This window comes from Chaetodon auriga, chromosome 3 (genome assembly GCF_051107435.1).
Source record: "Chaetodon auriga isolate fChaAug3 chromosome 3, fChaAug3.hap1, whole genome shotgun sequence".
Lineage (NCBI taxonomy): Eukaryota > Metazoa > Chordata > Actinopteri > Chaetodontiformes > Chaetodontidae > Chaetodon > Chaetodon auriga.
Window position 1 is genome coordinate 26,230,583 of NC_135076.1, and position 23,708 is coordinate 26,254,290.

Genomic DNA, 23,708 nt, shown 5'->3' on the forward strand with positions numbered 1-23,708 from the left:
AGGATGCAACTAAATATTTAAATCAGAAAATGTTATTAAGCTCTATGCAATAATGGCTATTTTTCAGCCATATGTAGCTGTTAGAACAGCAATTAAAACATCAATCAAAATGGGACACATAAAAAGAGTTTGAGCCACAGTTATTTCTGTGCCATCGGGCTCTCTTTCTGGACTTTTAATGAAAAGAGACTTTAATGTCACTTCTTAAGAGATGTTATTTTGTCTGCATATTGTTCCACAGATTTTAAAGGTGATGTTTGTAGCTGCAACTCACATGAAATGATGAATGTGTGTGAGAGAATGAGTCATGACAAAGTGTTGATTTCAAGTTTATTTACGCATCCCTCCATCACATAAGCAAACACAGCTCTAAATGCACCTCATCATGTGATTCACACATCTCACAAAGAAGCAGCCGCACCAAGAAGGAGGAAAAAACAAGGAAGCAGAAGAAAGCAAAGTCCCTGATTAAATAAGTGCAGTATGAATAAATAACATGATCCTGTACATTCAAAATCACATTTGATATCTTTAACCGCGACTGTTGACTGAAAACGTCGGGGCTGGACAGTGTTACTGGAACAAGTCTAGACTTTTCAGTTATAATTAGGGATTACTTTAACTGGTACACTTCAAAATAAATGCTGGTGAGAGAATTTGTTTTACCTTTGTACACAGTGAGAGCTCCAGAGACTCTGTGGGTCAGACCTGTTCATGTTTAGATCTATATTAATTTGATGTCAGTATAATGCAATAAAATACTACAGATGGCCACTGTGGGAGCTCTGATTGGCCAACTGTTGTGTGTTGGCGGGAGTCTGGCAGCTCTGTGGGTTGGACTTCATTTAGTTTAATTTCATTTAACTGCACGTCCTTAAATTTAAGTGAAAGGAATCACAGAATTTGAGCAGTAAAAGTTAAAATTAATTGTGAAAGTGAGAATGATCGAAGACACCCGACTAAAAATCTTTTAAAGATGATTTGATTTTAAAATTCACCCAGGTGGGTGCTACACGCTAGTGACGGACCTTCACTGAAGCACTTTGAGTATCATCGTAAAGCGCTATATAAATGTAATCCACCACTATTATCAGTATTAAATATTAATAATTTAAACACAGAATAAGGAAACAGAATTGTAAAATTGCTCATTTGAGGCTGTTTTTGGTTTTAAAATCCAAATTCAACTTTTCAATTCAAATGGGATTTTAAAAATTGAGCCATTTAATTCAACATATGAAAAGTCCATAAAAATCCCAGTGACATGCCTCAGTCTCAATACTAAATGCAGAATTTAATGACAATTACCTGCCTTTATTAGAAATTTAGCTTACAGTGCAAACAGCTTTATACCCCAGGCTAACAGTAGACGTCATCATCTGGATTTTACCATTTAGTCTTTTACAGTGAACTCATCTGAACGATGAGCTTCACGTGAACGATTTGCCTGTTTTTTATCAGCTATGATGGAAACGCTTGGACTGACTGGATCCCAGAGCAGCAGAGTTTCAGACAGATGATGTCATACGAACTATTGTGAGGGAACGCCAAAGCATTGAAAAGGAACACAGACTGCAGGGGAACACAAAGGCTTTTCCCCCACTGTGGCCCTTTAGGGACTGAAAGCACCACAGACGGGCTCACTTCTATTGTGCACATGAAAGAAATGCCTCGGTGAGTGGAGACCGTGCCACTCCAGCTGAGGCATCTCTGAAGGAAACGTGTTGGGAGTGTATCTGTCAGGGTTCAGCTCCCAGTTCAGTATTCTACGAACATGTGTTCATCCTCCTGTTGTGCTCAGGTCAAAACCTCAACCCTAACTTTGGGGACACAGGACCCTGGGACCAATAGGAACAACTGCATTTTACCTTTGATTTGTACGTGTGAATGATCAGTGAATAAAAGTGTGATTATTTGCTTAAAAACGCCCATGTTTATTGTAAAAGCTCATCTCCACAGGCACAGCGGTGCAGCAGTATTTTAAATCAAGGCTGACCCTATTGGCTAACGGAGGTTATATCATAAGTAGAACAGTCAAGGTTGGGTCCATGCAGATTAGTTTTCCATGCATTTTGCATAAGTTTCATGTCTTCTCTACATTCTCTATGGATAAATACATGTATTGTAGGTGATACAGTTTAGCTACTTCTTGAACTTGCTGCCAACATGTCATTTTAAAAAAAGTCTAGTCTACATTACACTCACATGTGCTCGTTGAATACATCGTTTGTGCTTACTCTTCTAAAATGCCTACATTAAGGTGAGATTGGTTGTATCATTATTGCTTTGGTCACCGTAACATAAAACCGGCCACCTCGCTGACTCGTGAAAACTGATACAGTACATTGCATAAATAGTGAAGTGAATGTAAACAAACAAGTGCAGGTCAAAATACCAAAAAGTCTGTTTTCAAGCAGCTTTAAGACTGAAACGTACATGTCACTGCCTCCACTAAGTGCATTTATATGTAGATGAATAATTCAAGTACTTTTTGGGTCAGTCTTAACGAAACAAGCTCATGTGAAGTTCATGCTGTGATTCACATTTTTTGTAGAATAATGCAAATTGGGGAGAAAGTCACGAGGACCATTTCAGCAGTTTCTCATTCAGTGTGACGACAGTTGGTACAAACTGGCTCTCGGTGATAAAGTCACCAGCAATGATGTTCAGAGAGCCGGCTTTGGAGCCGGGGGTCTGCTCCTTCACCCAGCTCAGCAGCGTGGGATACGTGGACATCACCAGGTCCTTCAGGGACTCCGTTGGGTGCGTGCAGATGTATTTCAGGTCCTCTGTCAGATTAATCCCTGTGACGAAGAAACCTCCTGAAACACAAAACGTTCATATGAAATGCTGTGATTACTGAAGGCCAGCGCTGATTAAAAAGTAATAAATCATCAGTTTTACTCCCAAACTGTTTGGCGATACAAATCAGTCCCAGGCTACCTGGTCTGCCGTGTTGCTTCCTGTGTTCAAAAGCCTCGATAAGAGCCTCAGCTTTGCATTTGTTAGCCCACCAGTACGGAATATGTGGCCACAGGTCGCCATGACAGCTGGCAATATTGTGTTCATAGGACACAATGACTGAGCAGCCTGAAGCCCACAGGTTTCGGAGAGTTAACGCCTCCTGAAATCAACAGAACAACGGGATTAGCTTCCTGTAATGTTAGAGAATGAGGCTGGCGTTACTCTACATTTTGATTACTGTCAGAGAAACTCAGCAGCACTGTGTTAGTGCGTCTCTCAATAAAGATCTGAGGTCTTGGTGTCCATTTGTAACGCAGTGCAAGCTCTCATTCAGCATTTCTTTCCCCAGTCTTCATGAAAACATAAAGACACGAGGCATCGACCACCACTGCTGTTATAAGACACTGAACTTTGTGAGAACAGAAAAAAAAACTAAGTGAGAGTAACCTCTGTGGTCTAAAACCTGGAACAGAACCCAGACGTTCTGGTTTCAGTTCAGCTCTCCATACTTTGTCTCAGCGACCCCGTCAACCCCGAGCCCACTGGTTCCTACTGGTTCCCGTTCAAACAGGAATAATCTTTGTACTTAGCAGCAGCAGGATGGAGGAACCAAACAGACTTGTCAGGTGTCTCAGTTCATTGTTGGTTTTGGAGTCTTCTCAGGATTCAGTGACAGTAAGAAAAACGTAGATCACATCCAGCCTCGTTAACTGAGTCGTTATTTACAGGTGGAGGAGAAGTTGTACCGTCTTGGGGCAGAGTTTGGTGGTGAACACTTTGCGTATGGTTGTGAGCAGCAGCATGTGGAGCTCCTGGCTCAGGCCGAGGAAGTGGCTGAAGGAGAGGATGACCACCTCTTTGGGGTGAGCGTCCAGCCACTCTCTTATCTCCACTAGAACAGTCTGCCGGGAAAACACAAGGTACCGTTTAGTCTGCTTCAGCAGGGTTTTAACGCACAGTTCACAGCCTTGTTCTACAAGCTAGCAGCACACGTAAACCACTGCCAGGTTCAGTTACCTGGTAGGACTTGATCTTTGGCATTCACATAATATGATGGAAGTCTGTAACAGCGTGCCAGAGCATTTCTGGATAGGTGACGTTTTTCAACACCTGGCAGAGGTGAGGAAAGATTTATCACACAAGCTGCCTTATTATCTTATTCTGCAACCCAGCTGGCTTGCGGACATGTTGAGTGCCGTAAACACATCACGGAAATGCTCTCAGGTTGATTTACGGGCGAGGGGTGGGGATCTCTACACACCTCACGATGCCAGTCAATTCACTGGCAGCAAACACAAACAGCTGTTTTTCCTCCAACCCCAGGTGGAAATGTGAAATATGGTTGTTGTGTCTCTACATTATTTTACTTTTAGACACAACTTGTATCCGTTTCCCTTCAACTCCATAGAAGCCAAAATGCTTCTGCACGCTAGCTTTTACACCAGGGGGAGCCGGTCGATCATTCACCCTCAGTCATCCTCACCAGAACTCAAGAACCAGCCCAGATGAGAGCGCCGACACAACGCTCATGTTAACGTCCGTCACATACAGCCAGGTGATACAAAATCCATCCAGGTGATCATAACATCCAGAATAAGAAAGGTAGAATCGTGATGCATCTAACAATCGCTTTTTTCCTCCCACACCTACGACGAGCTGCTTAATTTCCACTGTAACATCACAGCTGAGGGTCCGTTCGGCAGCTGCACAGCATTGCTACGCGAGGACGGCAAAACCTCTCACATTTAATACCTGGAAATGTTGCTTTTGTTCTGCAGCCACAGTGAAAAGACTTGAACAAATCTGATTAAATCCTCAGCTGGAAAACTGCCAAAGCAGCTAAAGCAGCAGATCTTACACTGAACACTGCCTGCAGCTCCTGTTTCCGCATGAATATTGTCAAAAAATTCACAAGTTACAGCACATCTGAGAAAGAAACTCTAAAAAGAAGAAGCAACATCTTCCTCTTCATCTTCCTGTTGAACTGCATCCTCACTCTGTTCAACACACTGTGTGGTTTTCCTGCCACGGCCTGAGCTCGTCTGGTATGACCAGCAGTTTACATGGTGGCTAATCATCATCACATGTAACTTCATGAATCTTCCGTATCTGTGCTTCTGCTACACAACATTTCAGCATTTACTTCCATCCTGTAGTTGTTACTTCTGGCTGCTGTTAAGTAAAACTAACACTGGCTTCTAAATAAAAGCGCTGAATTGCCATTAAAATAACCTTAACAACATCCTAAACGACAGTGTGACAAATCTTTGTAAGCAATCTGTGTCTGAAAGAAGCAAACACGGGATGATTTAGTGCGTCGCTGCAGTGAAGACACAGAGGAAGTGTTTGCTGAGCACGACTGTTCTTTATGGTGATCTTTATGGTTATTGTTGTAGATGCAAATGGCCATTACAGGAGCATTAATCTCGCCATAGACGTGTGTGTCGGCGTGCCGTTACTTCACCTGCACAGTGAGCGTGGTGTACACGCCGTGGTAGAAGTACAGATCGGTGGAGCTGTCGTTGGGCCTGTGTGCGATCCTCAGGTCACAGTATCTGACCCCGCAGTCCAGCTGCTGCTTTATGGTGTACTCCTGCAAGACACGGGGTGCACAATTCACCATGAGGTCCAGCTTAAAATCTCTTCTTTGCTAACAACAAGTAAGAGCTGGTACATCTGTGTCCGTAGTTTATCACCTGGGTTATGGCCCACTTGTACACAAAGGGGCGAATAAGGGGCTTCATGTATCTGTCCAGCTTTTGGAGCATGTCTGGCTGAGTGAGGTCAACAGGGGATCTGTCGTTCATATCCAGACAGTAGGTTATTGCATTGTGGCTGCCTGTGTGTGAAAAAGGATAATAAACATAATCACCATGAGACACATGATGGGTTCGTGTAAGAGCTACGGTGGTCCTGAGAGCTCAACATACTGCAGCTGAAGAAAACGACCGAACAGGAGCAAAGGAGGAAAACTTCTTCAGGTGTTTTCGTGCTTCTGTGATGGAGGCAGCTGCAGCCAGAGGTCCATCCATCCCATTCTCAGGAACGCAATATCTCAGGAACACTTTGAGGGAACTTCCTCTTCAAACGTTCACTCGGACTCAAGGATGAACTGATCAGATTTTGGAGGTCAAAGGTCACTGTGATCACATAAAACTCGTTTTTGGCCATAATTCATAGGCTAGCTTTGACAGCATTTCACACAAATGTCTCAGAGGGTAAGCTGATGTGAAATGATGATGTTTTACATCCAAAAGGTCAAAGGTCAGCATCACTGTGACAGCAAGAATACTGGTAGTATTTTTTATGGCATTCAGTATTGTTATAATCTGTTATCTTGACCCTTCTGTGCCACTGTTTCTTGCTCTTTGTAATACTTGCTGGCTGTAACGACTTAATTTCCCTGGTGTGGGATCAATAAACTCTTATCTTGTAGCTTCTTTGCAGCAGCATCCATATTTGAAGCATTGTAGTCGACCATAAGCTGATTGTTTCTGCTGATACTGAGCTTCAGGTGATCGTTGTTGCACCATGTGATGAAGTTCTCCGTCAGTCCTCTGAACTCCCGGAAAAACAGTCTCTAAGTGAGGACAGCATGTCTCACACTGGACATTGGTCACTGGAATCATACATGTCAGTATAGCGAGTCTGGACAGACATGGATGTAAACCGGCCGTGTGTGATTCTGTTTTAATTGTATTCGGGGTGCGTCTCTGTGTCTGTGTCAGCTGGTGAAGACATTTTCCTTAATTTGCATGTGTTTTCTCTAGCTGCAGCACACCCAGCTCTCTGGCCACCCTACACAGCAGCTCGGACAGTCCTACAATCTGTAGAGTTATTGAAGCGCTGCGGGCTAACACACTGAAACCACTCACACACCGCACATGTCCTCTGATAACATCCAGTTAACAACCAGCGCCATCAGCCCTGCAGTGTGCTGTTGTACGGCAGCCTACCTGGGATGGCCAGATGGTACAGGGGAGTGTCCCACAGAGCACATGGCAGGTGAGACATCCAGCTCTCCATGGGCAGCTCTGCCAGGCTCAGCTCGCTCACTCCGGACATGCTGAGCTCCAGCGCTGCACACATTCAAGGGTTTATTAAAGCTGCAGAACACTCGCGTTTATTTAGGATAAACATCACATACATGGTGTGTGGAAAGCTCCTGCACCGTGTTCAGGATCACACAGGGTAACGTTAGAGCTGGTTGAACTGCTTATCTCACTCTTACTTGATGAAACTGCTGCTGCTGCTTCCTCCTGACGCCAAACCAGCCGAACCGGCCAAACCACCAGAGGGGAAACGCGATGATTACAACTCCAGACGAGAACCAGGAGCAGCCGTCCATCCCACAGCGTTGGAAAATGTCATGGCTGTACGGAAAACATGCGTGATGAGATCCGGAGATAAAGCGTGGCGGCTCGGTCTGGTTACCTTTCACACCTGCATAGCCCGGGATGACGAGGACAGCGGGCCCGGCGCATGTTCGCTCCGATCATCGATTATCCATGACGGATCGAATATCCACGCGCGATCCGCAGGCTGCTGTCAGGCGCATCAAGCGGGATGAGTCCCTCGGTGCACCGGCTGTGTGTCGGTCCTCTGAGGCGCAGCGGCGAGGTGTGCGGGGAGGGCGGCGGCCCGGCACCGCGCCTGCTGACGGATCAGCAGATGCGGAGACGCGCTCCTCTTAAAGAGCCCACAGACAGGGGCGGCATGCGGGACGAAACGCCGGGGAGGGGGCTCAATGAAAGAGGGGGCGCTGGGGCTCCTTCCCTAGAAATATAAATCAATAAAAAAAATTAAATCATTAAAATAATGACCCAATTTTCACTGACTTTGGGAGGATTATTTCAGTAATCTCACACTTTTTACATCAGGGTAAATACAGTATAGTTATTTTGGGATTTTTACGTCAATTATGTACTAAAAATGACAGTTACTGACTCACTTCTGCCGTTTTTTCCGAAGAAGAGCAAAGTTTTTTCTGCTTCACCTTTTGATTGAACTGCTTGTCACATGCCTGCAGCCTGAGACTCGAGGTCATGATTGGATGTTGCTTTGCTTTGGTCATAAGCCAAGGAGGTCAGCAACTGCTGACACAGGTGATAACACCAAACAGGGAGTAGAATATGTACAGGGCAGGATTTATAATACACACATTTCTAAATACCAGCCATATTCAGATGTTGTTAAATGTGAGTTTGGCTCAAAGCTGTCATCCACACACTGCGTTTCAGCTGTCTTTGAACATAAAACGGCAATGATTTTAGAGCACTGAACTTTGTACTGCAATGTGCTTCCCAAGAGGAAATTGATTAAGTTGTCTGTGTGTTTACAATAATGTGGTCGGTCAGGTCTTCCTCAGCTCCTTCAGCAGCTCAATAAACCCTGAAACAGCACTAACCAGCGTGGTGAAGCGAACTAGACGAACTGACTCAACAGCACGTGAACTGTTGAAGTCCAACCTCGCTGACTTTGTGAAAATCACATGAGCTCTCCTTTTCCTGCTCAATGACTTTTTTTAAGAGAAAATATGGAAGCCGATTTTAATTGATGCCGTTAAGTATGAGTGCAGTTCATGTACTTGCAGGCTCTCAGTCTTGTACATGCTGATACACCTGAACTGAACAGCCTTCATTCGTTACTGTTGTTCATGACACCTGTGCTTCCCCTGCTATAAGGCATCATGTCTGCAGTGAAAAAGGCCTAAACATGTTCACTCAACACAGCCTGCACTGTAAAACACACACTTGCAGTGGTGGATTTAGTCGATAAGTGTGGTGATGCTGCCATCTAGCTTCACATCCAGACAACTGATACAACTGACTCATGAAATAAACAAAGGCCTGATTGTAAATCTCCCACTGATGTTTTGCCAGCAGGGAGCCATTCATTCATTCTCTCGTCCTAATTCTCACCTCCTCATGGACGATTCATCACCTTATCGCTGCGCGCAGCTTAAAGTTGCTCTTTCCTATTGTGAGAGCTTTTATTCACACAAAGAACAAGATTATTAATTTCAAAAATCTCTTTAAAATGCATTCTGTAAAGCAGAAACACAACATGAAACGCTAAATGTAGTTTACTATTTCTGAATGTTTCTGAATGAGTCCACTTCAGTCAAAGTAGGCTAATTAGAGACTTGAGCAACATAATCAAAAGGCCCAAAGAGGAAAACTGCAGGCAGTTTTCAGGCTGTGCTGCACAGTGAAGTACAATACTGAGGCTTTCTGTGATTAATCCTGGTTGACCTTTAAACAGAGTAACCACTCAGTAAATCCACCACACTAAGCACGACATATAGAGGCTATTTGTAAAACTGTCACAGTGATGTTGGTACGAGGTGAAAGCCAGGTACACCGGCTGATCAGGACTCTTCTTCACCTGTTTCAAGTGAGGCAACAGATTAAAGGTCACCTGCTTTCTCTTACCTCACTTGGTAATCAGGCTTTGGCCTTGTAGTGAGGGTCAGCACTGGGTGAGGGTCTCCCCCAAGCTTCTGAACTCATCAACATTTCTTCACTACATCCGCACATCTATCAATTACCCTGCATGAACACACGAGCCAAAAAACACTGAAAGTTGACACCAAATGCTCGGTCAGATGATTTATTCTTCCATCAGATTTCCTTCTTTAAATCCCGATTTGGTTCATTGTAAAAATGAGCTTTCTGTGGGAAAATTTAGTGCTGAAGTACTGAATTGGCATCAACAACAACATTAATAACAGCGCCCAGTCCCAGTAGAACTAGTTACACCAGATCATTTATTATGAAAAAATGTGACACACACAACAGAAAAGACGGCAAATATACTGAGTTCCAAAGTCCAGAAAGTCTGTGATAATGGCAGCTGATCACGTGATGATCTGAGACCAATAATAAAGGCCATCAATTACGTATGTGTAGTCTGTTTTTATGCGTCCGCTTTCAACCGCGTCACTGAAGGACACATCAGGTGATGTCATCACACATTTCTTTCCATTTTGAGTCGAGAACTCGAACGCTTTCCAGGATCCGTTCATCTAACCATGACTGAAGGTACTAATCGTGTGAAACTGTGTTCCTACACACAAAAGGCATTTGTGTTCATAAAAACGACTCCACTACTTGACAAATAGAAAAAGGTCACCCAGTCAGTTTATCGCCTGTGGTGCAACAGGTCGACTGAAACAGACAGCGTGCAAGAAACAGATGCAGCAGAGAGCAGAATCCACCACAGAATCCCATCTGGCATGTCGGCTTTCACTTCCGCAGCAACTTTGATTTCTGAAGTATCAGTAAGTGGAAGGTGTGTGATTCAGTTAAACATGACTTAGACGTCGATTTGACTGTCTTATGTACAGCACTTTCAGTCAAAGGCAAATTGAACCTGTGTGTGGGGGGAGCAGGAGTGTTGAGTACGAAATGTAACGCTAACCACGATGGAAGGCGAGCGCGATAATCTCAGCAGACGGGCAGACGTGCCCGTTTCTTTATGAAACCCGCTGGGAGATGTTCATGGCGGCCCGTCGTGCATCTTCTGCTTCATGCATGCAGCACCGTGAGCGCGGGGTGTTGGGTCTGGTCCCCGATGGAGATGTGTTCACAGAGACGGCCTGGCACTTGGGAGGAAGGTCAGGAGAGAACGGCGGCAGCGAGCTGAGCGAGCACTCGGCTGTCACCTCTGCATGGGGTGTCTGGAGCCCAGCGACTGTTTCCCACGGCTGACCCCTTTCCTGGGAGCGTCTGGCTGAGGCGGCCCGACGTGCCGCCGGTGCCTCCCTTTGGCCTCCGGCTCTGAGTCACTGAGCTCCAGGTCGGGACAGTATCCGTCACTGTCCTGGTACGATCTCGCGCTTTTGGCCTTGTGCTCAGCCACAGGTTTCGCCCATAGCGTCTCCTTGGCTGAACCCTTTCTGGACAGTTTGTCAGAGGCCCGCAGGTCCTTTGTGGTCCGTACCAAGTTAATGGTCGCCTCTTTGAAGGACCGGCCAAAGTGTTCCATGGCAGACTTACGAAAGCTGCTCTTGTCCAAAGCCTGATGTGAAGTGTCCTGGTCGCTGGGCGTCTGGCAAGAACTGTCCTTCTGCGCTACAAACTTGTCGAAGAGGCCGTTAGATTTAGCCACGCGCGCTCTGTCTTGGTCCAGTTTGCCGTTGCTGTTGGAGGAGTGGCCGTGGAGCGCGGCGTGCAGGGCTAAAGGTTTGCCGGTGGGTTTAACAGGAAGCCCCGAGCTGCCGGAGGAAGACAGCCGCCCGTTGGAGCGCTCGTCTCTCCGAACGTGTCCGTGCAGCTGAGGCTTCCCCTGACCCAGCCCTTCCACCGCGTGCTCACTAACATTGCCGCTATTGTCCGGGCAGAGCGGCCCATTACCTGACTTGGAACTGGGGTTTCCATTTCCAAGACTTGAGGATTTGGGCATTTTAAGCTTCAGGGTTATCCTCGGAGGAGGACGAAACAGCATGCTCTCCGCTGGGTATGAGGAAGGAAGGCCTGGCGACAAAGAAAGATGTTCAGCCATGAGTCAATTTAACAACCCAATATTTGCAAAAAAGCCAAAATATTATTGGAATCGGCTGTTTTTAATCTAAAATGTGTGCTCGTGGTGACAGAGTAGCTGGCGAGCTGAGGGACAGCAGATGGCTCACCAGCAGAGAGCTCCTGGTTCACCAGCTTCACGTGCAAGTTGAACATCTGCTCCTGGGCTTTACTCTGCAGCAGCTTCAGCTTCTCGCGCCGACTCACCATGTAGCACAGATTCCTCACCTGCACAGTGAGGAAGAGGAACAAACCAAACACTGTCCATGAAGAGCAGGCACTGCTATATAATATATAAGAGAGCTGAAGCAATTAATCAATTAACTGGTCGAATTAATGATGCCAGTTCCACCTCCTCCATTGTGAGGGTCTGCCGCTTTTCTTTGTCTTCTATGACAATATAAACCAAATAATTGGGGGATTTAGATTATTGGTCTGAGCAGCAAACAATAAGGCCACCGTGGGCTTTTTTTCACGTTTTTAATCAGCAGAATAAATGATTCTGCTGATGTGCTCAGATCGATTTATAGATCTAAACAGCGACTCCAGGTTTCCAAAACAAGGAAACGTAAAAACACTGAAGAGGGTGAAAACATGGGAGACAGTGCATGTTGACTTTTGTAAGATCGGCTCAGGAAATTCAGTAAGTTCTCAACTCAAAACTAGAATATTTCTCTTTTGTTCTGCGGAATAACAACACGTGAAATATGTTTGAATACGTTAAACTGACAGTGATCATCAGCAACCCCAGTGAGCTCCTGAAAAACGTGAATCACACCATGTAAACTCTTCCCGGTTCCTCATAATGACCCACTGAGCAATGCTAAACAAAGTGAAGAAATACAGCGTAGACTGAGAAATGTTCTGGACTCAGTGAGCAGAGATACCATGACTCAGCACAATTCGTACAGTGATGTGAAAAAAATAAAAAAAACAAAAAGCACCCACCCTCTCCAAATCCTGCCGCAGGTGCATGAACATCCGCATGCGTGTGTGGATGCTGTCCTCGTGAGGCTGCAGCACCAGGTTCTCCTCCTCCTCTTTAGGGGGCAGCAGAGCTTTGTTAAAGTTCGCTCTCCTCTTCAGCTTCCAGTACTGATAGATGAAGTCCGCCAGGCGCTCGGAGAGCCCGAGGGCCTGGGCCAGCTCCTCCAGCTGGATTAGAGTGTAGAACTCCTCCTCCAGCTCCTGCAGTCTCTGTGCCCGCTGGCCCACCTTCTCCGCCTCGGCGGGGGCTTTGGAGCGAGCTGGGCTCAGGCCAGCCTCCCCGGTCTTAGACTTGCTGTGCTTGAGGCAGTAAGACTTGAACTTGACTTCATCCCCTTCATCCAGGATGGTCTTCATCTCCAGGCTGTGCTCAAAGGCACACGTCACGTGGAAAGGAGTGGTGCAGTTCTTCACCGAGCACTGCGAGATGAGGGGGCAGGTTATCATGTTTACATGGTCTATGACCCAGTTACAGGAAATAACAACATTATGGTTAGAGGAGCTTTTAACTATTGACATATTTTGCAGCAATCCAGTTTCCCCAGTGACTTGGTTTTATATGATTGGATGATAACTGGATGTCTGGATGGATGTGGTCATGATGAGAAACTAGATTATCTGTGACCGCAGTGGTTATTTATCACCCTGATGAATTCACACAGCAGCTTTAAAGAATACTTTTTAGGAAATACACTCCTTCAGTTTCCTGTCAAAAGTCTGATGAGAGCAGTGATATCACTCCCGTGTCTGCGTGTTAAATATGAAGCTTCAGCCAGCAGGCAGAAACAGGGAACAGCGGCCTGTGACACACAGATCCACGCTCACCTGGATACACGCGCCTGTCTTCAGTTTACACAGACTGCAGATGAGGGACCAGCGGCTGGGCGGGATGTGGGAGACTTTGGTGATGGGCTCCATCCTCTCGGGACACGCGATGCTCACCTACAGAAGCGGAAGGCGTGATGAGAGGTGTTCAACTCTTCCTGTAGAACATATAAAGAGGCCCAGAGCAAAGCAGAGGACGTCAGGGTTTGTTCATCTACCTCTGGTATCCACAGGGCACAGCTCACGTGCGCCCACTTGGTGCCGGCACGAGTCGCCTTCATGGCACCGCCCTTCTGAGGACACAGAAGGCACTGCGGGTCGATGCCGAGGACGCACGTCCTACACAGCCAGTTTCCGACAGGCACTTTGACGATGCCGTAACAGGCCTGCGGGGAGAGCAGCAGGTCAGAACGTTGGCTGAAAACCAGGTTCGATATCATTTCTATTCAAGAACTAATCTTAATTGATTGGCCAGCCACTGAGCCGCCATGCTGTCTCCATGCTGAGGCGTTCTCCTGTTTACCTGGTGCACACAGATGTTGCACTTGTCACAGAACACCATGTCGTTGCCCTCTTCGCTGTCGGGGGAGCGGCACACGTCGCAGATGACGTCTTCGTCGTATTCGATCCCCAGCCCCTCCACCGTCTCGATGGCGTGGTTCATGTTGTCATGGCACTGCCTCTCCAGGGCCTCCATGGCGCGCTCCATCGTCAGCTCGTCTATGGGCTCCTCCCCTGGAGGACGGCGGAGAGCAAACCCCACACGGTCAGAGAAACCCCTGCAGACTGCTGAGACATCATGAGTCCAACAAACAGCACGGTGTCACTTCACGGCGGATCGTCCCCTCGTGATCTGTTCCTTACCCATGTGGTCGAGCTGTCTGTTGAGCGTCTGCAGCCAGTACAGGTCCACGTCGTCCAGATCGTAGCGACACATGGCCTCTGCCAGCTCTTTGATGTTGACGTAACCCGGTTCTGTCGACTCCTGGCCCGAGCACTGGACGTACTTCCTCTGGTGGTTGTAAAGCACCTCCACGGGCTTCTCCACGATAACTCTGAAGACAGAAGACACAAACATCAGCACGGCAGCGCGTTCAGGCTGCTTTGTCCGCTGTGGGACCTCTGGGAATCCGACGACGCCGTTACCTGACTGACGGCTCCGGGATGGTTTCTGGACTTGCCAGCACCTGGACTCCCTTCTCCCACTCCTGCTTCCAGGTGTCTGCCAGCAGGTAGTAGTCCTCTGCAGACACATGGTGGGAATCAGGCAGCTTCATGGCACTGATCAGGTCTTTTCTGAACACCTGTGGGAGAGGTTAAAGTCACACACTGGACGTTTAACGACACTGATCACAGAGTCTAACGTCAGGAATGGAAACTCACTTCAGCCGGTTTCTTGTGGTTGGAGGCGGGGGTTCCAGGTTTACTGCCATACTTGTTGGAGGAGCAGAAGGAGGTAGAGGGACCTGAATAAAGAAAGACATGAAGGCATAAATGGAAGAACAGACATGTAAATATTCTGGTTTAGGTTTTGGGGTCTTTTAGAGAGACGACTCACTCTCATTGTCAGAACTGTTGCTGCCGCTTGAGGACCTGAGACGTTTCATCCTGTAACATCCTGCAGAAGAGACGCGTGTTAAAACCATCCACACATCAAAACCTTTTAAAAACACTTTTCTCTGGACCAGCTGAGACAAAAACCAACAGTGTGCACACAGGAAACAGTCACTCACCATAAATTTCAAGTTGAAAAGCATGCTAGTAGATTCCTCTGATAAACCCTTAACCACTTAATTTTGTGCCTGCAAATAAGAAATATGTCAAACCAATCAGCAGCATATGCAAGAGAAACATGGAAAAGTGGCTTTGCATGGTTGGGTCTGTATTTGCTCAATATTGAGTTTGACCAGAAACCTGACTGTGAACTGTTCAGTGTATTAACATACTAATCGTACTGAAACATAGCATTTAGCACTGTTAGCGTCAGTGCAACATTTAAGTCATAACTTTCCTGATTCTTATCATTTTTTGTGCTTGAATTCTGACAGTTTAAAGTGAAGGAACAGAGCAGGCCGACCCCACAGGCTCCCACTGTGTGCCTTTAACCCACTGAACCACTGGGACCACTCATTAAAAGGTTTCTAAATACTGAGGGACTCAGACCCACAGTAGCCCCCAAATACAGTACGCTGTTTCAACAGACAGGACATGCCTCGCATTCCCCATGAGGACAGGAGGGGCAGGAGGGGGCACGGAGCCAGTTCCACTCCATACCAGTTTGAGTAAAATACAGTAGACTGATGCCAACCGCTGGGAAATGTACAAGCAGTTTGTTACTGGTTACAACGTCCAAACTGGGGCTTACAGACACGAGTCAATCCCTGCTGACACACTTCGGTGTCCCACACATCAGCTGTCATTTCTCTGTGTTTAAGATAAAGTCACTCAGCACTGACACACTGTGTGTCCACCTCCACAGCAGAGCACTCAAAACGCCGACATCTGCTCCTGACACGAGTGTTTCTGTCTCTGAATGCAGCAAACGTTCACTTCAGATCCTCCAGACTGATAAATAAACACAGGACAAACCATGAATAATGCAAATTTTGGCCTGTTTCAAGTACGAAGCTACGATTCGGACTGGCCGGAGATAAAAGGCAGATAATGTTATTCATATTTCTCGTGTTTCCATTCAGCGTTTCCAGTTCTTTGCAGGACTTTTTGGCTCATTTCCTTGTTTCTCTCATTCATTTTTGTGCCCTTTAAGTAGCAATGAAGTGATCAGTTAACTGATGGAAAACTAACTGGCACCATCAATCTATTGATCCTAAAGGAAAAAATGGCAGACACGCACGGAGTCCAGCTTCAAACGTGTGGATTTTGGTGCTTCTCTCTGTTTTACATAATTCCTTGTGTAGATCTGCGCTCTGTCTGCAGTGCATTTAGTAAAAAATTCAAATGTTTTTGTATTATTGTCTGTATTATTAGTGCACACAGCAGCAGCTCTTATTTAACGCTGATGTTTTATTCACTTGAACACAGAAAAATATGTGAAAATTAAAAATGTGCATCATCTGACGTGTCTGCATACACTTTTGGCTGAATCGGCCTCGTGAGCGCAGCCATCAGCCGTGTCCTCGATCTCAAAACGACACATATCTGCCTCTAATCTTTGGGGCTTTGACTGCTGGTCACGCGGGACCAGCAGCCTGATGGCGTCACCGTGGACTCTGGGAAATGAGACGGGCAAGTTTCATTACCTTCAGTCACTTTATGGATTCAACCACTGATCCATAATGAAAACAATCACTGGGTGCAACATGCAAGGGCTTTGTTTGTGAGTTTAGGTCAAACACTTATCACCCATCAAAGTTATCAGTGCAGAAGGAGAAAATACACAGCTTGTGGTCTTATGGTACTTAAGCCTGATTTACACTGCAATTAATACTAATGACACTTCAGCTCAGGAGCAGGCACTTGCAGCTGGTCTCCCGTGGAGGAAGTACAGACTGGAGCAGAGTGGTAGTAGACAATATGAGTCATTTAATGTCTCTCTGCTCCCAGTATGACCTGGTTGTGTGCACGGATGTGACATCAACCCGTCCAGGAGCCCCTGATGTGAGTTTCTGGGAAACAGGAAACAACAGTGACCAAACTGCGGCTGCCGCCCTGTTTACATCCCATACCGTGCTGTCCTAAATATGCTAATGTCCGGGGTGGGTGGGTGTGTGTGTGTGTGTGGGGGGGGGGGGGGGGTCTGCTTTTAGAAACATAAAACCACACACATCCAGGTGCCTGCCCTGCCCAAAGAGCCCTGTTGGCGCCAAACACACCCGCAGGCCTGAAGCGGGCTGCACTGCAGGCGGTGGGAAAATCAAACATGGGCGCCACCATCATACAAAGATGTCACTTCCTACAGCAATTACGACTATTCGCTCGCTCAGCCGGGCTTATTGTTCACCGCGCGGCGCAGCGGAGCGTCGGGAACACGTTAAACCAGCACGGGGTAACATCATGTAGCCACAGCGAGTCCCGGACGAGCAGGAGCGGCGCAGGCCCCGTGGCCTGGATAGACCATCCAGGGCAGATCCTGGCACACTGAGCCCCACTGAACACACGAGCATATTGTTCACATTCCGCCTGATTTACCTCCAGTCCACGCGCCGCCGTCCGCTTTATCCCAACCACGCACCACTCCAGACAGGCCTTCCAGCATATACATGTAAAAACAGAGCTTCTGGTTCCAGCTATAGATTCAATTTAGGGGCTTTTTGTATCCCACCACAGTGGGAATCTCCAGGGCAGCAGTCTGTCCACCACCACGGCACAACAGCTCTATTGTACCGCGCGTCCCGCCGGGTCCTAAGCTCCGCCGCTTTCCCTCCAGCCCGGGTGCGCTCGATTCGTTCACTAGCGTTTGCCTCTGTTCACACGCCACGAGACGGTCCTCCACGACGCTGTTAAATAAGCAGCCAGTCTCCAGTGTGCGTCCACGTGTTCTACGGCTTTTAATGTGACTCATTTCATAAAGACAGTTCATTTAAGTGTAGAAACAGCAAATGACAGACAGACAAATGTGCATTTTCTCTACAAAAACTGGATGCTCAAGTACAAAAGATTTACAAATGCAAAAGTACATGACAAGAAGAAGTCCCTATGTGTTTGTTTCTTAAAGGCAACTGTACAAAACGGTTTGATATATCAGGCTAAACGTCTGCAACGTGTTGCATGTCATCCTCGATAAATGAATAAACGATACGGCCCGGCACCGGCTGGGTGAGGTCCAGCTGCCGGGCGTTGACTGGAACAATCAATAGCGAGCCACATGATGAAACTGCTGTCTAAGTAAGTGGAAGTCAAATAGCTGAAGTGAAAGCTGCTCACTGTGGTTGACTGAGGAAGACAGCACATCGTTAATAAACTCCCCACGGAAAGATTCACCCTGCTTCAGAGAAACGCTGCGACGACTAGGTTTCCACTCAAGGAACGACACTAATCTCTAATGTTTAAGCACCAATGAATCAAATTCATTAAGTGATGCCTGACGTTTCTAACTTTTTCCCAGTTTAACACTAAACACATACAGTCAGATGAGTATTTCTACTTGAAGCTTGTTCAATGTTAAATTGCTCAAACTGAACTTTAGCAGCGTTTTATTTAACAAAGGGCAGGTTGATCAGGTTACAGAGGGGAAACAGAAAGTTCCTCACATCATATAATCTCTAACCGACAACCTTAAACCCAAGTGGTTTCGCTGAGGATCGTGACAAGATCGCAAACCACACCAACTCATCGAGATTATCGACTTCTGTTTCCCGCAGTGGCTCAAATTTGTCACCCTACGACGACCATCGAGAGCCTGATGACAGAATGAAGTCACATGATGAAACCTGACAAAAATATATACAATAAAGAACACGAATTCCTGTCTATACAAAAACATCTGGTACAGAGTATAAAACAAATATTACAAAATAAAAATAAAAAAAAAAATGACCACATGAGTTTCCTACATCAAAAACCAGCAACAGATCAGTTGAACTGAACTTTGGCCTAACAGATATCAGTAAAGATGTAGTTATCGTCTACACAGCATGTCTCAAATATACACATTTAAACAGCTTCATCTAAACCACATACACAAATCAATCCTCACCAGAAATAAAAATATGATTTATATAAAATATTCTCCCTCAGGCATTCTTGTGCTCATGTTTTTTTTTTCCCACTGCGATGACGGTTTCACACAGCAACGCTTTAAATTAAAAATGAATTACATTTACAGCAAAGAGCTACATTCACGATCGATAAAAGCAACAGAATTACAGAATACATTCATAGAAATATAAATATTCACAGCACTCTTAGCAACTAGTGGATGTTAGGTGGTTTACAGCAAATGTTTTTGGATGGGGGGGATTTTAGACTCGTGGTTGATGAACGGATTTGTTTTATCGAACTCAGTCCTGAATATTTTTCTTTACTGTCTAATTTTTGAGAAGAAAAGCAGGCAAATAATCAAACACTACTCATATTCAAACCGTGCTGGGTGGGCGGGGGGGTGGGGGGTTAGAAAATCCCATTTTATGTCTGACAAACAGTATGTTGTGATACTTAATCATTCACAGGCCCATCTGCATGTCAGCGAAGTTGAAGAAGTTGTCCACATCTCGAGAGGACGTATTTTTGTTATCGGAGACAAAAACCTGTAGAGGAAAAAAGGACATTAAATGTTGTAGATAAGTTTTTTTTGTTGGATATTTTTCCAGAGAAAGAGAAGCGACCTGTGTCAAACAGGAAAGACAGATGCTGCTAAAACAGTGCCATTACCTTGGTCCCACTGAATACTTCGTTAGCGATGTTCTTGCAGGCATCCACGACTCCGTCACCGTTCAGCTCGAGTGCAGTGACGGGACCTTTGGGAGGAAGACGTGAAAGTCACAATCCCGCAGAGCAACAACAGTCCGAATGTCTGTACTGGTGATTTCCAAACATTCCAACTGCTGTGCAAGTCCACAGCTACAGTTAACTACAGTGAAATCCAGGTTTCCATCCATAAAATCCTGTTACTTTAACACACACTGTACACACAGTACATGCTCTCTACTGAAATGGACATCCTGACACTTTCCAGCATTTACCGCCAAATCTGTGTGTTCATTCAGCTGATTTCTGCACCCAGTGAAGGTCAGCAGCAGTCAGTGATGTTGTCATAATGAAAATCTAATGCTAGCACGTTGACCAGGTCATTTTTTTTGGCTTGTGAAAAACAGCAGAAAGCAACAGTGGACTGTGGTCTGAGAGGGGTTAAAGTCGATGTTAAGCATTTGGGTGGAAGAAGAACAACAAATTCCTCGTATGTGTAAAATCATACTTGGCAATAAAGCTTTTTCTGATTCTGATTCTGAAGGAATCAAAGAGAAACAGAGCGGTGTGAGTTTTTGATATAAATTCTAAGAAAACAGTCATTATAGCATTTTTATGCCTATTGGAAGATCACGAACTGACCCTCTTTGTCAGTTTTGACATATTAAGACACACGGTGCTTTTTTCCTCTCTGTACTCTCATCACTGTAAATGCAAATGAGCTTGCTGCAGCTGCAGGCTTATGAAACAACCTCAGCAGATAACATCTCACACAAATCTGTCTGAGTTCCCGGGCAGCTGATATTTTGAAGATATTTCTAAGCAACAACAAAATGAAACAACAAAAAAAAAAGAAAAGTACCTTTGGTGATCCACTCCACCAGATCCTCTGCACTGTTCTGGAACACCCGCTTCACATCTTCAGGCCGCATCGAGACTTCCTTCGTCTGGACCAGCACAAAACCTTTAGCGGTTGCCTGTGCAAATGAGACGGGCAAAGTTAAATAACACAAATCTGAGGTGAGCCACGAAGCGCTTTAAGAATCCCACACACACACACACAGAGGAGATGAACTGCGAAGATGAGTCTCGCAGCAAGACGTCTCGACTGTCCCACACCAGCCTCATGCTCTTGTGATAGAGTAACGCATACTTTGGCAACAGCACAAACATCACTGGAATGTTCAAGAAGCAACACAGCCAGCCGAACACGGTGGATTAGCACTTCAGTCACACCATTCTTCAAGTTTAAAGCGAGTTAAAAATCCCTTAATGTGGAATACGTAGAGGTTACTGTGCTTATAAAAACACTTACAACACTGATCTGCAAATACCAATCAATGGAATATGCAAATGTATGCTAATGTGTGCGTTGAAAAAACACATTAAACACACTGAGGTGCAACGGCCTCAATTAGAGCGTCTGGCATTTTAAACTCCGAGTCACGTATAATCAGAAGAAATAATTAGGCGGTTTGATAAGACTTGTTATCTTAAACCTCCTTCCTTGGGTGATAAAAGCTTCAGTGACGATGCAGCTCTTTTCATTTGGCTGATGACGCACTTCAGATGCTCTACTTGTTTTTAATTACTCCAAGAAGGCTAAAGCTAGATTTCTTGAATATCGTAACTTCATTTAGGATTTCTGTTAAACTTCTGTTCCTTCTATGTGGTGCAGGCTGCACAGATTTGTGTTTTCTTTCAGTTCACATTGCAACCTTTTCAAGCACACACCCAAACTTTGTGTAAGCAGTGTGTCATCAGGTGTGCTGCTCTGTTTCATCATCGCCGCCACCGTTTTCCATTCCCATCCTAAAAACACACTTGTTAAAGTCCTTTTCATTCTTCTTACCTCATCAATCATTTTGCGGGCGTTTGCGGTGGTGTACTCTCCAGCGAAGAAAACAAACAGGCAGGACTCTTCGCTGTCCTTTCGTCTCCCTCCTTTTGTCAAAGGCACAATGCTTCGTGTGGGGTCAGTGGAGATTCGCACAGACTTGAAGTCAGACTCGCCGTCTGGAACTGGTACAAAATCCAGAACTGCTGAAGCCTCTGGCAACAAGCTCCAGTTGTTCTCTCCAGACACCGGTGTGAAGTCGTGGATGTTGCTCCAGTTGTTGTTGAATATGCTGAGCCCAGCGTCCTTGAAGTGGAAGGCCAGCTCGGGGTAGTAGTACTGAAAGCAGCCAAACTTCATACCCGTAGATGACTCGATGATGGGCTGAGTGGCGCAGCACAAGAACACCTCCATCTTTTTACAGTCCCGTGTGCGAAACTGCTGGCAGGCCACCACACACTTTATGTCCTTACAGTCTCTGAAAAACACACTGCCCTTGACGGGTCCTAGAACAATGCGGCAGTTGACACAGTCATCGATGGTGATAGTCGCTGAGTGGTCGAACACGTAGATGTTGCAGTTCTCACACTCTTGGATGACAAACTGTTGCCCGTTCAGTTTGCCAGGCAGACGGCCCACCGTGACATCTTTGAGCCCTGTCAGCATGTAGTCTTTGGGATCAACCTGTGCAAAGGGAAAGGAGGCTAGATGAGTATTCAAACAACATGTTTAGAGATGCACTAAATTCCCTTTCCTGAACCACACTGGTATCTGATATACTCCCACCTCCATCATCCAGCAACAACACTTATAAGTTTCTTAGTGTCTTAACTTCCAGGTAGCTATAGAACACTAAGTTTTAGACTTGCTTTTATCAGTTATACATGCTATCTACTTTCTAATATTCCCCTAAAATTACAGGTGTTTTACTTTTCCATGCGTAAGTGGTATTCGATCACTTCCTAATTTGCATGTGTGTACCAAACTAATTTCTGACTCCACAACCGGATACTGCACGAGGCAGGGTTTATTTGGTGTACCACAGCTGAAGAGCAACATCCCATGAGTCAAAACGGAAGTTGAGCCGCCGGTGAGTTAACGCCTATAGTGTCTGAGCAAGCCATGTTAAATGCGGTCAGCTGTGGAGCAGCAGTGTTATGAAGTAATCCGATAATGAGATAACGCGGGATGCATGAAGTAAGAGAGAGAGAGGGCGAGGCTTTGAGCCTGAAACTCAAGAGTGTTTTCAACTGAAAATGAGCGTTGCATGCATCCCCTGGCTATTTAGGTAACAGCTAATATGGTGGCCACGATAAACCGCCGCTGCGCGACGACTCTGGTTGTTAAACAGTGCTAGTTTACAGCTGCAGCACTCAGGAAGTCAGGTCAGACGTACGAACACCGTGAGGGGACGCACTGGCTGGTACAACAGGGTCACTGACCCTCGTCGTAGAAGACAGCTAAAACACATGTTTTTGTCACACAAACGTTAGCTACGTGTTTAATTAGCACGCTGAAAGGTGTGAATGCAGCTAACCGCGCCTCTTGGGTAATGTACGTAACGCTACAGTGATATTAGCCACCTGGAAGCGACTTAACGCTCAAGTTAAAAGATGTTAAGCTGTCGGGTTTAGCTAGTTAGGGCCTCCATTTGGCACCAGTTTATTCTATTTTAGCACTTTACGTTTCACAGGACCTACGCGTTACCTTTTCTCTCTTATCCCAGCTGTACTGTTTCGGTGCCTCGTCGGTGTTGTTGCCAAGGGGAACCGCGTTGCTTGTCGTCGTAGTTTCGACAGTCGTTGTTGTCGGCGTACGATCCTCTTTTTCTGATGACTTCCTTTTGGATTTTTTCGAAAAGAAGCACCCCATTTTGGTCTTTCAGTGGCTACCAGACAAAAACAGTTTTTGAACCGTAACGTTGGCTCGGAGAACACGAGAAAATGTGAGTGAGAAGCTTACGTGCACTTTAGTTGACAAGATTTTTTTTAGCTTCCTGTTTCCCAGCTTCGTTTCGCAACCAATCGGTACCGTGGTAGTCGTTACAACAGCCAATCACAGACCTGGATAGAGTGACTGGTTCATGTGAAAGAGGCGTGTACTCATGGGGCGTTTAAGTACACGCAGAAAAAAAGAGTTTCGCTACCAGATTTATTTTAAACATATTTTAATGCGAGTAAATTGATACAAAATAAAAACAGAGATGT

At 45.8% G+C, this 23,708-nt stretch overlaps 3 protein-coding genes across 8 annotated transcripts; all 3 read right to left on the reverse strand.

Annotated features, from left to right (window-relative positions):
* Nucleotides 1-319: 319 nt before the first annotated feature.
* Nucleotides 320-7,615, reverse strand: plcxd1.1 (phosphatidylinositol-specific phospholipase C, X domain containing 1, tandem duplicate 1). 3 transcript variants are annotated; one of them, XM_076727159.1, is made up of 8 exons: nt 7,408-7,615; nt 7,196-7,337; nt 6,921-7,043; nt 5,661-5,803; nt 5,429-5,557; nt 3,711-3,866; nt 2,944-3,124; nt 320-2,822 (listed from the first exon to the last, which is right to left on the reverse strand). In XM_076727159.1, exons 3-8 carry the CDS (start codon nt 7,027-7,029, stop codon nt 2,578-2,580), a joined length of 963 nt encoding a protein of 320 aa, XP_076583274.1. In that variant the 5' UTR covers nt 7,030-7,043; nt 7,196-7,337; nt 7,408-7,615; the 3' UTR covers nt 320-2,577. The 3 variants fall into 3 exon arrangements, with proteins under 3 accessions (XP_076583274.1, XP_076583273.1, XP_076583275.1); XM_076727158.1 differs by having other exon boundaries at nt 7,190-7,602; XM_076727160.1 differs by lacking the exons at nt 6,921-7,043; nt 7,196-7,337; nt 7,408-7,615 and adding an exon at nt 5,895-6,824.
* Nucleotides 7,616-9,716: 2,101 nt separating this feature from the next.
* On the reverse strand, nt 9,717-17,637 carry jade3 (jade family PHD finger 3). Of its 4 annotated transcripts, XM_076726548.1 has the most exons (12): nt 17,448-17,637; nt 15,032-15,100; nt 14,857-14,916; nt 14,682-14,764; nt 14,445-14,602; nt 14,163-14,353; nt 13,822-14,033; nt 13,517-13,684; nt 13,299-13,415; nt 12,435-12,893; nt 11,597-11,714; nt 9,717-11,441 (listed from the first exon to the last, which is right to left on the reverse strand). In XM_076726548.1, the coding sequence occupies exons 3-12, from the start codon at nt 14,903-14,905 to the stop codon at nt 10,627-10,629; spliced, it is 2,370 nt and encodes a 789-aa protein (XP_076582663.1). In that variant the 5' UTR covers nt 14,906-14,916; nt 15,032-15,100; nt 17,448-17,637; the 3' UTR covers nt 9,717-10,626. The 4 variants fall into 4 exon arrangements, with proteins under 4 accessions (XP_076582663.1, XP_076582661.1, XP_076582660.1 ...); XM_076726546.1 differs by lacking the exon at nt 15,032-15,100 and having other exon boundaries at nt 17,448-17,633; XM_076726545.1 differs by having other exon boundaries at nt 14,857-15,100; nt 17,448-17,580.
* Nucleotides 17,638-17,787: 150 nt separating this feature from the next.
* On the reverse strand, nt 17,788-23,499 carry rp2 (RP2 activator of ARL3 GTPase). The gene is made up of 5 exons (XM_076726552.1): nt 23,209-23,499; nt 21,517-22,185; nt 20,527-20,641; nt 19,629-19,714; nt 17,788-19,504 (listed from the first exon to the last, which is right to left on the reverse strand). Exons 1-5 carry the CDS (start codon nt 23,371-23,373, stop codon nt 19,421-19,423), a joined length of 1,119 nt encoding a protein of 372 aa, XP_076582667.1. The 5' UTR covers nt 23,374-23,499; the 3' UTR covers nt 17,788-19,420.
* Nucleotides 23,500-23,708: the final 209 nt, after the last annotated feature.